This window comes from Mus pahari, chromosome 1 (assembly GCF_900095145.1).
Source record: "Mus pahari chromosome 1, PAHARI_EIJ_v1.1, whole genome shotgun sequence".
Taxonomy (NCBI): domain Eukaryota; kingdom Metazoa; phylum Chordata; class Mammalia; order Rodentia; family Muridae; genus Mus; species Mus pahari.
The window spans coordinates 19,049,463-19,061,036 of NC_034590.1; the positions used below are offsets into that span (position 1 = coordinate 19,049,463).

At 52.3% G+C, this 11,574-nt stretch overlaps 1 protein-coding gene across 1 annotated transcript; it reads left to right on the forward strand.

Annotated features, from left to right (window-relative positions):
• Window positions 1–4,208: 4,208 nt before the first annotated feature.
• Window positions 4,209–6,820, forward strand: Myod1 (myogenic differentiation 1). Its single transcript, XM_021206454.1, has 3 exons — window positions 4,209–5,040; window positions 5,482–5,560; window positions 5,871–6,820. Exons 1-3 carry the CDS (start codon window positions 4,414–4,416, stop codon window positions 6,119–6,121), a joined length of 957 nt encoding a protein of 318 aa, XP_021062113.1. The 5' UTR covers window positions 4,209–4,413; the 3' UTR covers window positions 6,122–6,820.
• Window positions 6,821–11,574: the final 4,754 nt, after the last annotated feature.

The following is an 11,574-nucleotide window of genomic DNA, read 5'->3' on the forward strand; positions in this document are numbered from 1 at the left end:
AGTGGCTTCCGGAGACGCCATGGTGAGCAAAGTATTCCCATCCATGGTATGCTTTTCTTCATGTCCCTCGGTGAATAACAGACAAGATCATTCTAGAGGAAAGGCTGTGTGACATTCCCCAAGCCTGGGGGACAGCTATCTGGGAGGAAATGGCCAGTGACATCCCAAAAATGACACTGGAGTTGAGATCTGAGACCTGAGACCTGAGACCTGAGACCTGCCAGTCATGGGCAAGACCAGGGGAGAGGGCAGCAGGCTTGGGACAATGGGCATGAGACTCCATGGCTCTGAAGGAGGCTGTGCAGGGTTGAAAGAAGGGAAGGTGGCTAACCAGAACATGGCTATCTGAGGGGACAGTGGCTCCAGGTGACATTGTGGAGCCAGGGTGAGTAGGGTTCTTGAATGGCCACCTAGTTGGAGAAGGACATGAGGTTTTCATCTGGCCCAGTGGGAAGCTCCAGGACCTCCATCATTCCCTGAGGCTGCCTGCAGGGACTGGGTTCCAGGGGGGATACGTGTCCTCCCCATTCCTCTCCTCCCTTAAGGCATGATCAGACTAGAGGTCCGAGAAGGGAAATCGAGGCAGGAGTAGCTGGAGGTGATGGAGACCTCAAGCGATGGGTAAGCACAGCAAGAGACTGACTTCTCCAGAGGCGGGCTTCATTGAGCGGCTCCTTTAACTGAGGGACCGAAGGGTATTTAATTTTGGGGGGTGAGTAGGGGCTATGGGGTGAATGTACACTATTGGCCTGGGCCAGGGTGCTGATGCTCTTATGCCTCATTTGCATAAGGAGGAATGCCAGGTGCTCCTGGACGGGACATGACTTTATAAGGAGAAAGGAGAAGACTGTCTGGCTATTTGACCTCTGGGACATAGGTGGGGGTATGGATCTATATTCCCTGGGACATCCAGATCCAGGGCACGGAGTAGGGCGGAGTCCTATTCCTGCCGGTCTCGGGATGAGATTTTCAGAGTTTGGAAACACTTTGACCCGTCTCTTGCTCCAGGCCTACTCTCTGTGACTCTGTGGTTCCCCTAGTCCCATGAGAGGGGGGAAAAGATTAGTGGGGTCATCGACATCAGCAAAGGGCAGGAGTTAGCATAGTCTGGATGGTGACCTTAGAAATGGCAGACCTAGCCAGGCAGTGGTGGCGCACGCCTTTAATCCCAGCACTTAGGAGGCAGAGGCAGGCGGATTTCTAAGTTCGAGGCCATCCTGGTCTACAGAGTGAGTTCCAGGACAGCCAGGACTACACAGAGAAACCCTGTCTCGAAAAACCAAAAAAAAGAAAAAAAAATTGCAGACCTAGGAAGTGTCTTACAGAAACAGGGCATCACCATGCCCAGCCTTGCCCTCGAGACCTCTGGTCACATGACTTTCACTCTGACTTTGCACTTCCATCTGGATGTTTATTGTGAATTTCAAATTTTTCCCAAACTGGGTCTTTGAGCTGACACTTGCAGACCCGCTATGCCCCAGTTCCTTTCATCCAAAAGCGATCTTTAATGTCTCTCTTGTCCCTGTGTCCACATCCAATCATAAAGAAATCTTGCTTGCCCCATCTCTAAACGATTTAAAAGTTTGTATGTACACGCGTGCTTTGCCTGTGTGTAAGTTTGTGACCCACAAAGGTCAGAGAGAGCACCAAGTCCCTAGAACTGGGGTTACAGGCAGTTGCGGACAACCACGCAGGCACTGAGAATCAAACCCAGGTCCTCTGCAAGAGCAATGGGTACCCTTGACTGTTGAACCACCTCACCTCTCCGAGCCTGCCCAGCTCCATCTTGAGGGTATACCTGCAACTGACCTACTTTCACCAGATTCGCTTTGCCTCCCAAAGCTAAGCAACCATCTGAGTGGCCATGAGCACCCATTTGGACTATGACAGTGCCCTCCGAATGGGTCACCTTTCTGTCCTTACCTTTACATCCTGTAAAGTCCTAAACTGAGACCTGATACAGCCCATCCTAGGGCAAGTCCAGGAAAGAGGACTAAAGCTGAGAGCAGCAAGAATAATTCTGAGGCTGAATCTCTGTTCAGTGTTATAGGAAGAGGAGGGGGAGAGGAGGAAAAGGAGGAGAAAGAGGAGAAGGAAGAGGAGGAAGAAGAAGAAGAGAAGGGGAGGAGGAGGAGAACTGGGAGAGAAAACTAGAATGGAGCCATTAAGAAAAATGGTGGCTCTCAGCCAAGTTGGGATCACAAGCTGAGTTTGAGTCTACTTGCTGTGCAGTACAGTCCTGTCAAGCACAGTCCTGCCCCAGGACCTTTGCACATGTTTGCCCCTCTCTCTAACTCTAAATATCTTCTAGAAGTAGCTTCCGTCTCCCTTCATCCAGGGTACTACATGAACACAACCATCCCAGAGGAACCTTCCCTGACTTCTTGAATAAAGATTATTTTTTGCTTTATTTTATTTTATTTTATTTTAGAGAGTTTGTAAATCCCTGACACCACAAAGTTCCTTGCTTGATTGACTTACCTACAATTCAACTATGTGAACAGGGCCTTGGTCCTGTTTACTTCTGGGTTCCCAATACCTGGTCCAGTAGCTGGTCTGTGATAGATAAGCTACGGTGAATGCTGAGTGGATAAACAAAGGTGAAGCCATGGTATAAAGTGTAAGCACTTCATGATGGGGTCCATCAGCACCACCAGTGTCAGAGACAAAAACCACTGGACTCCGAAAGAGGTTCCTGGGTCAGTCTGATGGGTAGGGAGGGCTTTCCAGTTTGTTGAAAGGGACAGTTAAGATGGCTTCCAGAAGTTAGTGGGAAGGACACCTACATCACCCTTGCCTAGATTTCTGGCATCCAGGAGAGAAGACATGGTAGAAGTCCATGGCCAAGGAAGACTTCTAGTCAGAACCCCCCAAAATCATGAGCATCCCAGGGTTGGGGTGTGTTGGGATGTGTATGAGAGCCAGAAATCCCACGAGGTGGCTCCTTCCTTTTGATCCTACCTCCCCAGTTAGCCTGCTGGAAGAGACCCAGCTGAAGTCTCCAGAGGAACAAGAGCCAGAGCCTCTGCCAGGGCTCAGTGCTGCAGGCAAAGCCTGAGATGGTTGCTGGCTATGCTGTGCAAGCAGGCAGGCGGGCACTGGAGACAGAAGCAAGCCTCCTGCTGACCTAGTCACGCACCTCCACGGACATTTCCACATCCCTCCCTGATTTGGATTCTCACCCATCACCACAGTTACCCCGGACATTGTCATTGTTCCTGGATATGAAGTGGACACAGACTTGGGAAGAGGTCACCTCAACAAAGTTATGCTGACTCTACTGGAGGTGAGGCCGTCAGACCGGGTCCTGGCCATCACGATACTTAGGAACGGCATTTCCCAGGGCTCACTCAGAGCAAGATGGCACAAACCTATAGCAAAGGGGTTTTCTTATTCTTGGTAGAAACAAATCAACCCAGACCCCCATGGGTCTCTAGACACTCACAGAAAGTAAGTTAAGGGAGCCTCCCTCCCTCTCCCTCCCTCTCTTCCTCCTGCTGTCCACGCGGAGTTTGAGCAGAATGGCTTGAAGTTTTAATGATGACTCCCCACTACGCATGCACGGACAGCGCCGGGGGTTCTAAGCTTCCGGCGAAAGAACAGATATTCTCTGAACCATTCCCAGATGAAGAATGACCAAATAGTACTGCCACGGAGTCATATGCCCCAGGCTTGCCCACCTAGACCTTCCGAGTCTCACTGTCTCTTGCCCACTTTGTCCTTGGCTCAACTTCTCTGGGTGTGTCATCATTTCTCCACTCTTCTCTAGAGCTTTCATTGCCCCCGTAGCCTTGAGTCTCTCTCTCCAAACCTCCTGCACTCTGCTTTCTAACTCCTATGCTGTGCCCCGGTATCCCCACAAGTCACCAGAGTGGAGTCCGAGGTCAGCTCCGAAGTGAGCACTGAGGTCAACACCCAGAGGCTGGAGGAGTAGACACTGGAGAGGCTTGGGCAGGCTGCACCGGATAGCCAAGTGCTACGGCGTACGGCTGCCAGTCTCTCTGCCCTCCTCCCTAGCTAGGCAGCTGCCCCAGCGCAGAGACGCGGGAGGGGGCACTCCCTGGCCCCAGTGACTACCCTGGGGACCCCAAGCTCCGCCCTACTACACTCCTATTGGCTTGAGGCGCCCCCGCCCCCAGCCTCCCTTTCCAGCTCCCGGGCTTTTAGGCTACCCTGGATAAATAGCCCAGGGCGCCTGGCGCGAAGCTAGGGGCCAGGACGCCCCAGGACGCGATTGCTTTCTTCTCCACACCTCCGACGGGACAGGACAGGAAGGAGAGGTAGAGGACAGCCGGTGTGCATTCCAACCCTCAGAACTTTTGTCATTGTATTGTTGGGGTTCGGGAGTGGCAGAAAGTTAAGACGACTCTCAAGGCTTGGGTTGAGCGAGAGGCTGGACCCAGGAACTGGGATATGGAGCTTCTATCGCCGCCACTCCGGGACGTAGACTTGACAGGCCCCGACGGCTCTCTCTGCTCCTTTGCGACAGCAGACGACTTCTATGATGATCCGTGTTTCGACTCACCAGACCTGCGCTTTTTTGAGGACCTGGACCCGCGCCTGGTGCACGTGGGGGCCCTCCTGAAACCGGAGGAGCACGCACACTTCCCCACTGCGGTGCACCCAGGCCCAGGCACTCGCGAGGATGAGCATGTGCGCGCGCCCAGCGGGCACCACCAGGCGGGTCGCTGCTTGCTGTGGGCCTGCAAGGCGTGCAAGCGCAAGACCACCAACGCTGATCGCCGCAAGGCCGCCACCATGCGCGAGCGCCGCCGCCTGAGCAAAGTGAACGAGGCCTTCGAGACGCTCAAGCGCTGTACGTCCAGCAACCCGAACCAGCGGCTACCCAAGGTGGAGATCCTGCGCAACGCCATCCGCTACATCGAAGGTCTGCAGGCTCTGCTGCGCGACCAGGACGCCGCGCCCCCTGGCGCCGCTGCCTTCTACGCACCTGGTCCGCTGCCCCCAGGCCGTGGCAGCGAGCACTACAGCGGCGACTCTGACGCGTCCAGCCCGCGCTCCAATTGCTCTGATGGCATGGTAAGGCGGGGACCCAGGAGGATGATCAGTGGAGGCGGCGCCTGGGGTATCTGCAACAGGTTTCCGAGTTGGGGTGGGGGTGTCCCTTATACCCAGATGCTCCTGGCATCTGTCACTGGAATCGCTTTGGAGGCCCAGGGCATCTATGATTCTGGCGATTGGGGGTGGCATTAGAACACTGCCGCGCAGACCCCGGGATATGCTTTTCCTCCTCATTATTACCCTAATGCAGATTATTGTTCCTGAGTGACTGTCTACTCACAGTTTGGCCCCGCATGAGACAGCTTCTAATGTGTGGCTGGCTCCTACCACCTGGGGCTGACCCAGTCCTGGAACCAGCAGCTGAGACTAAGGGAGTGAGGGAGGGGTGATGACAAGGAGTGTTGCTTGAGACCCACTTGGCCCCTGTAGACCTAACTTTGTTATCCTTGCTATTCGCAGATGGATTACAGCGGCCCCCCAAGCGGCCCCCGGCGGCAGAATGGCTACGACGCCGCCTATTACAGTGAGGCGGCCCGCGGTGCGTATTCTCAGCTGTTCCCAGCTAGTAGGCCTTTATCGGCCTTCTGTGTCCCCCTTGAAACTTTCCTCACTCCTTAGGCTCAGAACCCTCTTCCCGCCTCCACCGCATACATACCCGTACCTTGGGATGGTGGGGGAGGGAGAGTACTGGGGGAGGGGGCAAAAAACTATGATACACACCTTCTCCTTTCTCCTTCCAGTCTAGCAAGTCCTCAGTTTCCCTTCTGCCACAAAGCTCCGTGCCTAGGGGCAGGAGACTTGAGAAGGGCCTCAAGTTAGGATGACTAAACCTTCCCCTCCCCTCACAGAGTCCAGGCCAGGGAAAAGTGCGGCTGTGTCGAGCCTCGACTGCCTGTCCAGCATAGTGGAGCGCATCTCCACAGAGAGCCCCGCTGCGCCTGCACTGCTTTTGGCAGACGCACCACCAGAGTCGCCTCCGGGTCCGCCAGAGGGGGCATCCTCAAGCGACACAGAGCAGGTGGCCCAGACCCCGTCTCCCGACGCCACCCCTCAGTGTCCTGCAGGCTCAAACCCCAATGCAATTTACCAGGTGCTTTGAGAAATCGGCTGCGGCAGCAGAGGGCGCATCATCGTAGGCACTCCTGGGGATGGTGCCCCTGGGTTCTGCATGCCCAAAAGATGAAGCTTAAATGACAGTCCTCCCAACTGTCCTTTCAAAGCCGTTCTTCCAGAGGGAAGGGAAGAGCAGAAGTCTGTCCCAGATCCAGCCCCAACGAAAGGATGTAGTCCTTTTTGTTGTTGTTGTTGTTGTTGTCCTTTGGTTGTTTGTTTTTTCATGCAGCTCACAGAGAAGGCCACTTGCTGTCCCTCACTGGGCCAGAGCTGATCCTTGAGTGGCCAGGCCCTCTTCCTTTCCTCATAGTACAGGGGTGAGCCTCGCACACCTCAGCCCTCCCCTCCACATCCCTGTTGTTTGTCACTTTCTGGAGCCCTCCTGACACCAACTCTTTCCCACAGCTTGTGGAGGCCACTCAGGTCTCGGGTGTAACAGGTGTAACCACACCCCTCTCTCCCCCTTCCCGCGGTTCAGGACCACTTATTTTTTATATATATATAAGACTTTTGTAATCTATTCGTGTAAATAAGAGTTGCTTGGCCAGAGCGGGAGCCCCTTGGGCTATATTTATCTCCCAGGCATGCTGTGTAGTTCAACAAAAACTTTGTATGTTTATTCCTCAAGCGGGCGAGCCTCGACGCTCACTCGCTCAGGTGTTGGAAATAAAGACGCTAATTTATACAGTAGTGGCTCTGGCTTTTCCTCTGGGGATCAGAAAGAAACTGGGCGGGCTGTCTCGCAGCGACCCCTGTAGGTGGCAGAAGGGTATCATGCAGGCTGGGTGGTGCTGGGTAATGAAGAGGGCTCCACAGACATCGAGCTGTAGGGAATTCCCCAGGCCTTGCCTGCCGCACCCAAGGAAACCAGTGGTTCCAGAGGAAAGATGCACATAGGTTGATGTTCGTTTAAAAATACTATTGCATACACCAGCAAGATTTTGCTGAAAGGACCCTGGTAGTCTCTTGTGAGGCTATGCCAGTACCTGGCAAACACAGAAGTGGATGCTCACAGTCAGCTATCAGATGGAACACAGGGCCCCCAATAGAGGACCTAGAGAAAGTACCCAAGGAGCTGAAGGGGTCTGCAACCCTATAGGTGGAACAACAATATGAACTAACCAGCACCCCCAGAGCTCGGGTCTCTAGCTGCATATGTAGCAGAAGATGGTCTAGTCAGCCATCATTGGGAAGAGAGGCTCCTTGGTCTTGCAAACTTTATACGACCCAGCACAGGGGAAGGCCAGGGCCAAGAAGGGGGAGTGGGTGGGTAGGGGAGCGGGGAGGGGGATAGGGGACTTTGGGGATAGCATTTAAAATGTAAATGAAGTAAATACCTAATAAAAATTGGAAAAAAATACAAAAAGTCGGATGTGGTGGCTCATCCCTGTAATCGCAACACATTGGAGAGGCTGAGGCAGGAGGATGGAGGCAAGCTGGAGGCCACCCCAGCTATAAAGAAATAACCTCTTTAAATACAAAATTAAAAGTTGGTGTGGAGGAGGTGGCTCTGTTGATAGAGCCCTTGCCTAGCATGCACAGAATCCCAGGCTCAGTCCCCAGCACCATATAAACCTGTCATGGGGGACATAGCTGTAGTTTCAAGGCCCAGAAGGTAGCACAGGAAAATCAGAAGTGTGTGGTTATCCTTAGCTACACAGCAAGTTCCAGGCCAGTCTAGATACATGAAACCCTGTCAGTAGAAGAATGGATTAATTAAAAATCTAGTTCTCTCCACTTAAGATTCTGGCAGAATGAGTCTGTCCAGGACCAGTTATTGTTGCCTTCCAAAGTCTCCTTTTAGGGACTCCCAAGTGTGTGCTAAGTTGAGAATGGCTCCCATCCACACAGTGTGTCCAGAGGCTCTGTGATAGCTTATGGCCCTGGATCCACACAACACCCTCACACGTGTGAAGGAGGGTAGGAAGATCCAGTGCAAGAAGAGACAGCTAAAGGGCTCTGGGGATGGGTTATGAGCCGTGTGGTGTATGCAAGCTCTTAATGATAGTGGAACTGCACAGGGACAGCACAGTCTGGAGCCAGCCCTCAGAACATCTACCACTGTCTCATCTCATCCGAAGGTAGGCTCAGAGCCTGTGGGAGGAGGGAGGAGCAGAAGAGACCAGCATATCTCTAGAGCTGTGGTGCTTCCATCAGGCTGTATAGGGGCCAAGGGGAGGCCGTTGGTGCAGCCAGAGTGCAAGGTGGGCTTTCTGGACAAAGTGCTATTAGATGTGTCAGGAGAGACAAGTGTAGGCAATGCACAATGGCCATGAGGGACCACACACACACACACACACACACACACACACAGAGGGACTTCTACTCTTCCCTGGGGTGGCTTGGCACAAATTCTCCCTCCCTCTAACACTTGTCCCTAGGGCCTCAGTACCTCCTGCATTCCATTTGTACAGACCCTCTCCTTAACTTCCCATAGGCCAGGTTCGAGACACAGAAAAGACATCTTCAGGAAGGACCACTGCATACAGAGAGTGGGCTCTGCCCACCCCCCAAGACCATCCTGGAGGAGATGCTCAAAGCTCTTCCGTTACTCTGATGTTCCCTTTGCCTCTCAGAGCTCTGTGGAGTCCCTTACACACTCTCTCGAGGGCCCTCAGGGATCAGTCATAACTTGTCCATTGAACACATGCCAAGTCCTGTACTCAAGGGGAAGAGGCCCCTGAACACACTTCCTCCCTTTGGGAGGCAACCAGACACTTGGGGGTTGGGCCTCTCCACAATTGGTCGCATCGTGATCAATGACACATAGAACACAGACCGCGCATACGGACAGGAGCATACAGACACAAGCAGAGAGCTGCCAGGGAGAATCCTGAAGGGACTGGACAGCAGAGGAAGCTCACAGCTGAGGCACAGCAAGCACAAAGGGGGTGGAGCAACCTTGTGGACCCACAACCCCTCATGAGAAGGAGCTAAGGAACACGGAGATGAGACAGGACCCCACCAGCCCTAGCTGAGCTGCGTTCAGAGGGCAGAGGGGAGTCACAGAGGGATCAACACAGGGATAGAACAGAAATAAATCTGCATTTTAGAATGATCCATTTGGGCTGGTAAAACAAACAGGAGGGGACAAGATGAGACAGATGTCTTGTGACTTTCCTGGGGAGATGTGAACATGTATCACCACTTAGAGAGAGGAAGCCAACAGCCCAAAGAAAGATTTCATCCAGTCCAGCATGGCAAATGAATGAACATACTGGGGTTACTTACAGGAGAGTTGGCAACTTCAGGGAAGATGCACAGTGAAATCTCACCCCTAGAAAAACATTTAAAATCCTTTTAAATATTTTTGGCATGTGTATATATGTATGAATGTGTGCACGCATGTGTGCATGTGTGTGTGTACACATGTTTTGTGTGTGTGTGTGTGTGTGTGNGNGNGAGAGAGAGAGAGAGAGAGAGAGAGAGAGAGAGAGAGAGTAGGTGTGTGCCATGGTGCATATGGATGGTCAAAAGACAACTTGAAGGAATTCATTTTCTCCTTCCAACACATCTGTTCCAGAGACTGAACTCATGCCATCCACCTGAGCAGCAGGTCCCTTCACCTACTGAGCCATCTCACAAAAAAAGAAAAAAAAATCTGTTTTACTTTTAATTATGTGTCTCTGTGTGGGTATTTGCATGTGTGTCCAGGTACCCACGGAGGCCAAAGGCATCAGACCGGTCCACTCCACTCTCCAGAGCTTAAAATTAGGAATGGTTACAAGCTGTCTCACATGGGTAGTGAGACCCAAACCCCTAAGAGCTTAACTCTCTCTCTAGTCCCGCGCTTCTCAACCTTCGGGCTACAACCCCCTTTCACGGGATTCTCCCAGGACCATCAGACCATACAGATGTTTACATTACAATTCATAACAGTCCAAATTTACAGTTGTGAAGTATCAACGAGAATAACTTTATGTTCCACAACATGAGGAACTGCCCTGAAGGTTTGGAAGGTTGAGAAGCAATGGTCTAGCCCGGCTAATATGCTTTCCATTACATGCAGCTGGGCCCGGAGGGCGTGAGAATGGCTGGGGGGGGGGTGAATGTGGATATTGTGAGCCTTCCTGCCTCTCTTCAAGGAGGAACATTTGCCAGAGACCTACCTACCAGCTATACAGCTTTTCGATGTTTTTGGTTTTTGTTTTTGGGTTTTTTTTTTTTGTTTTTTTGTTTTTGGCACGGGGGGTCTCACTTTACAGCTAGGCTATAGCCTGGAACTCACCAGGACCTGAGATACCCTTGAACACACCATGTCCCAGGCTGCCCTTGAAGTCCCAGAAGTCTTCCTTCGTCACCCTGCCCCATTGAGCCACCACACTGGGCTTCCTCCTGCAAAGACTATTTGCTTTGTTGTCATGGCAATGGGTCAAGGAGTACACTTGGCAATGATCCTTCAAGGCTAATGGAGCAGCTGTACTACAGAGGCTCTGTCCCGAGGCTCCGGGGTTGCTTGGGTGACTCATGTCATGCACTGGACTGGGCATGGTTTGTATGTGACAAATGATGTGTTGAAGATCCAAAGAAGGGCATTTGTTCAGAGATAGATATGGAAATAAAAGGATGGTCATTGGATAAAAGGAAGATAGCTACTATAGTGAGAACCAACCGCCTTTTCCCTCCCTGGGAGACTGCCTTGGCTTCAGAATTGATGGCTCAGCAGTAGAGGGCATGCTAGACATTGGCCCCCACTCATTCCCAGCCATGTGCAAATCACCACTTGACAGCAGCTGGTGTGTGGATACCCTAGAGAAGATGAAAGAAGCTCTGTGGAGGACATCAGATTCTGGTTTGCCTCTGAGTGGGCCGTGCTGCCATTACAGAGGAGACACAGGACATTTCCAGTTGCAAATGACAGAAGCATCATTTAAACCGGTTCCAACTGTACAGAGGCTATTAGTACCGCAGTATCTATGAACTGAGCCTGGACGCCCTTGTTTTCCCTGCCTCTCCTTCTCACGTCATTTGCTTGTATACTCTCCTAGTCTGCTCTGGTTTTCTTCATACCTTGAAGGTTGGAAACCAGGCCCCCTGCTATCTGTCCCTCGCCTCATTCACCTCAGAAGCACCTACAGTCTCCCTGTTTTCAATGCAGGTGAAACGGCCGCTGACTCCTGGGGTCATTGCCACACGGCTCTATCTGAAGAATCCCAGATCATGCTGTCCAGCACGTATGCATTCACCTGCACGTGTGTGCTCACATGACAGCTGTCTTAGCGACTTTACTATTGCTGCAGAGAAATGTCACACCGAGGCGACTTATAGAAGGAAGAGTTTATTGGGGGGGGGGGGCTTGACCATCACAGAGGGGAGTATGGCAGGAAGCTGGCAGTCATGTTGCTGGAGCAGTAGCTGAGAGCTCATATCCTTCTCCACAAGTGTGAAGTGGAGGAAGACAGGGAGAGGGAGGGAAGGAGGGATGGAGGGGGGAGAGAG

Coding starts and splice junctions, on each gene's coding strand:
- Myod1 (XM_021206454.1), top strand. CDS start 4,414: ATGGAGCTTCTATCGCCGCCACTCCGGGACGTAGACTTGACAGGCCCC. Junction 5,041..5,481: donor CCAATTGCTCTGATGGCATG/GTAAGGCGGGGA, acceptor TGCTATTCGCAG/ATGGATTACAGCGGCCCCCC. Junction 5,561..5,870: donor TTACAGTGAGGCGGCCCGCG/GTGCGTATTCTC, acceptor CTCCCCTCACAG/AGTCCAGGCCAGGGAAAAGT.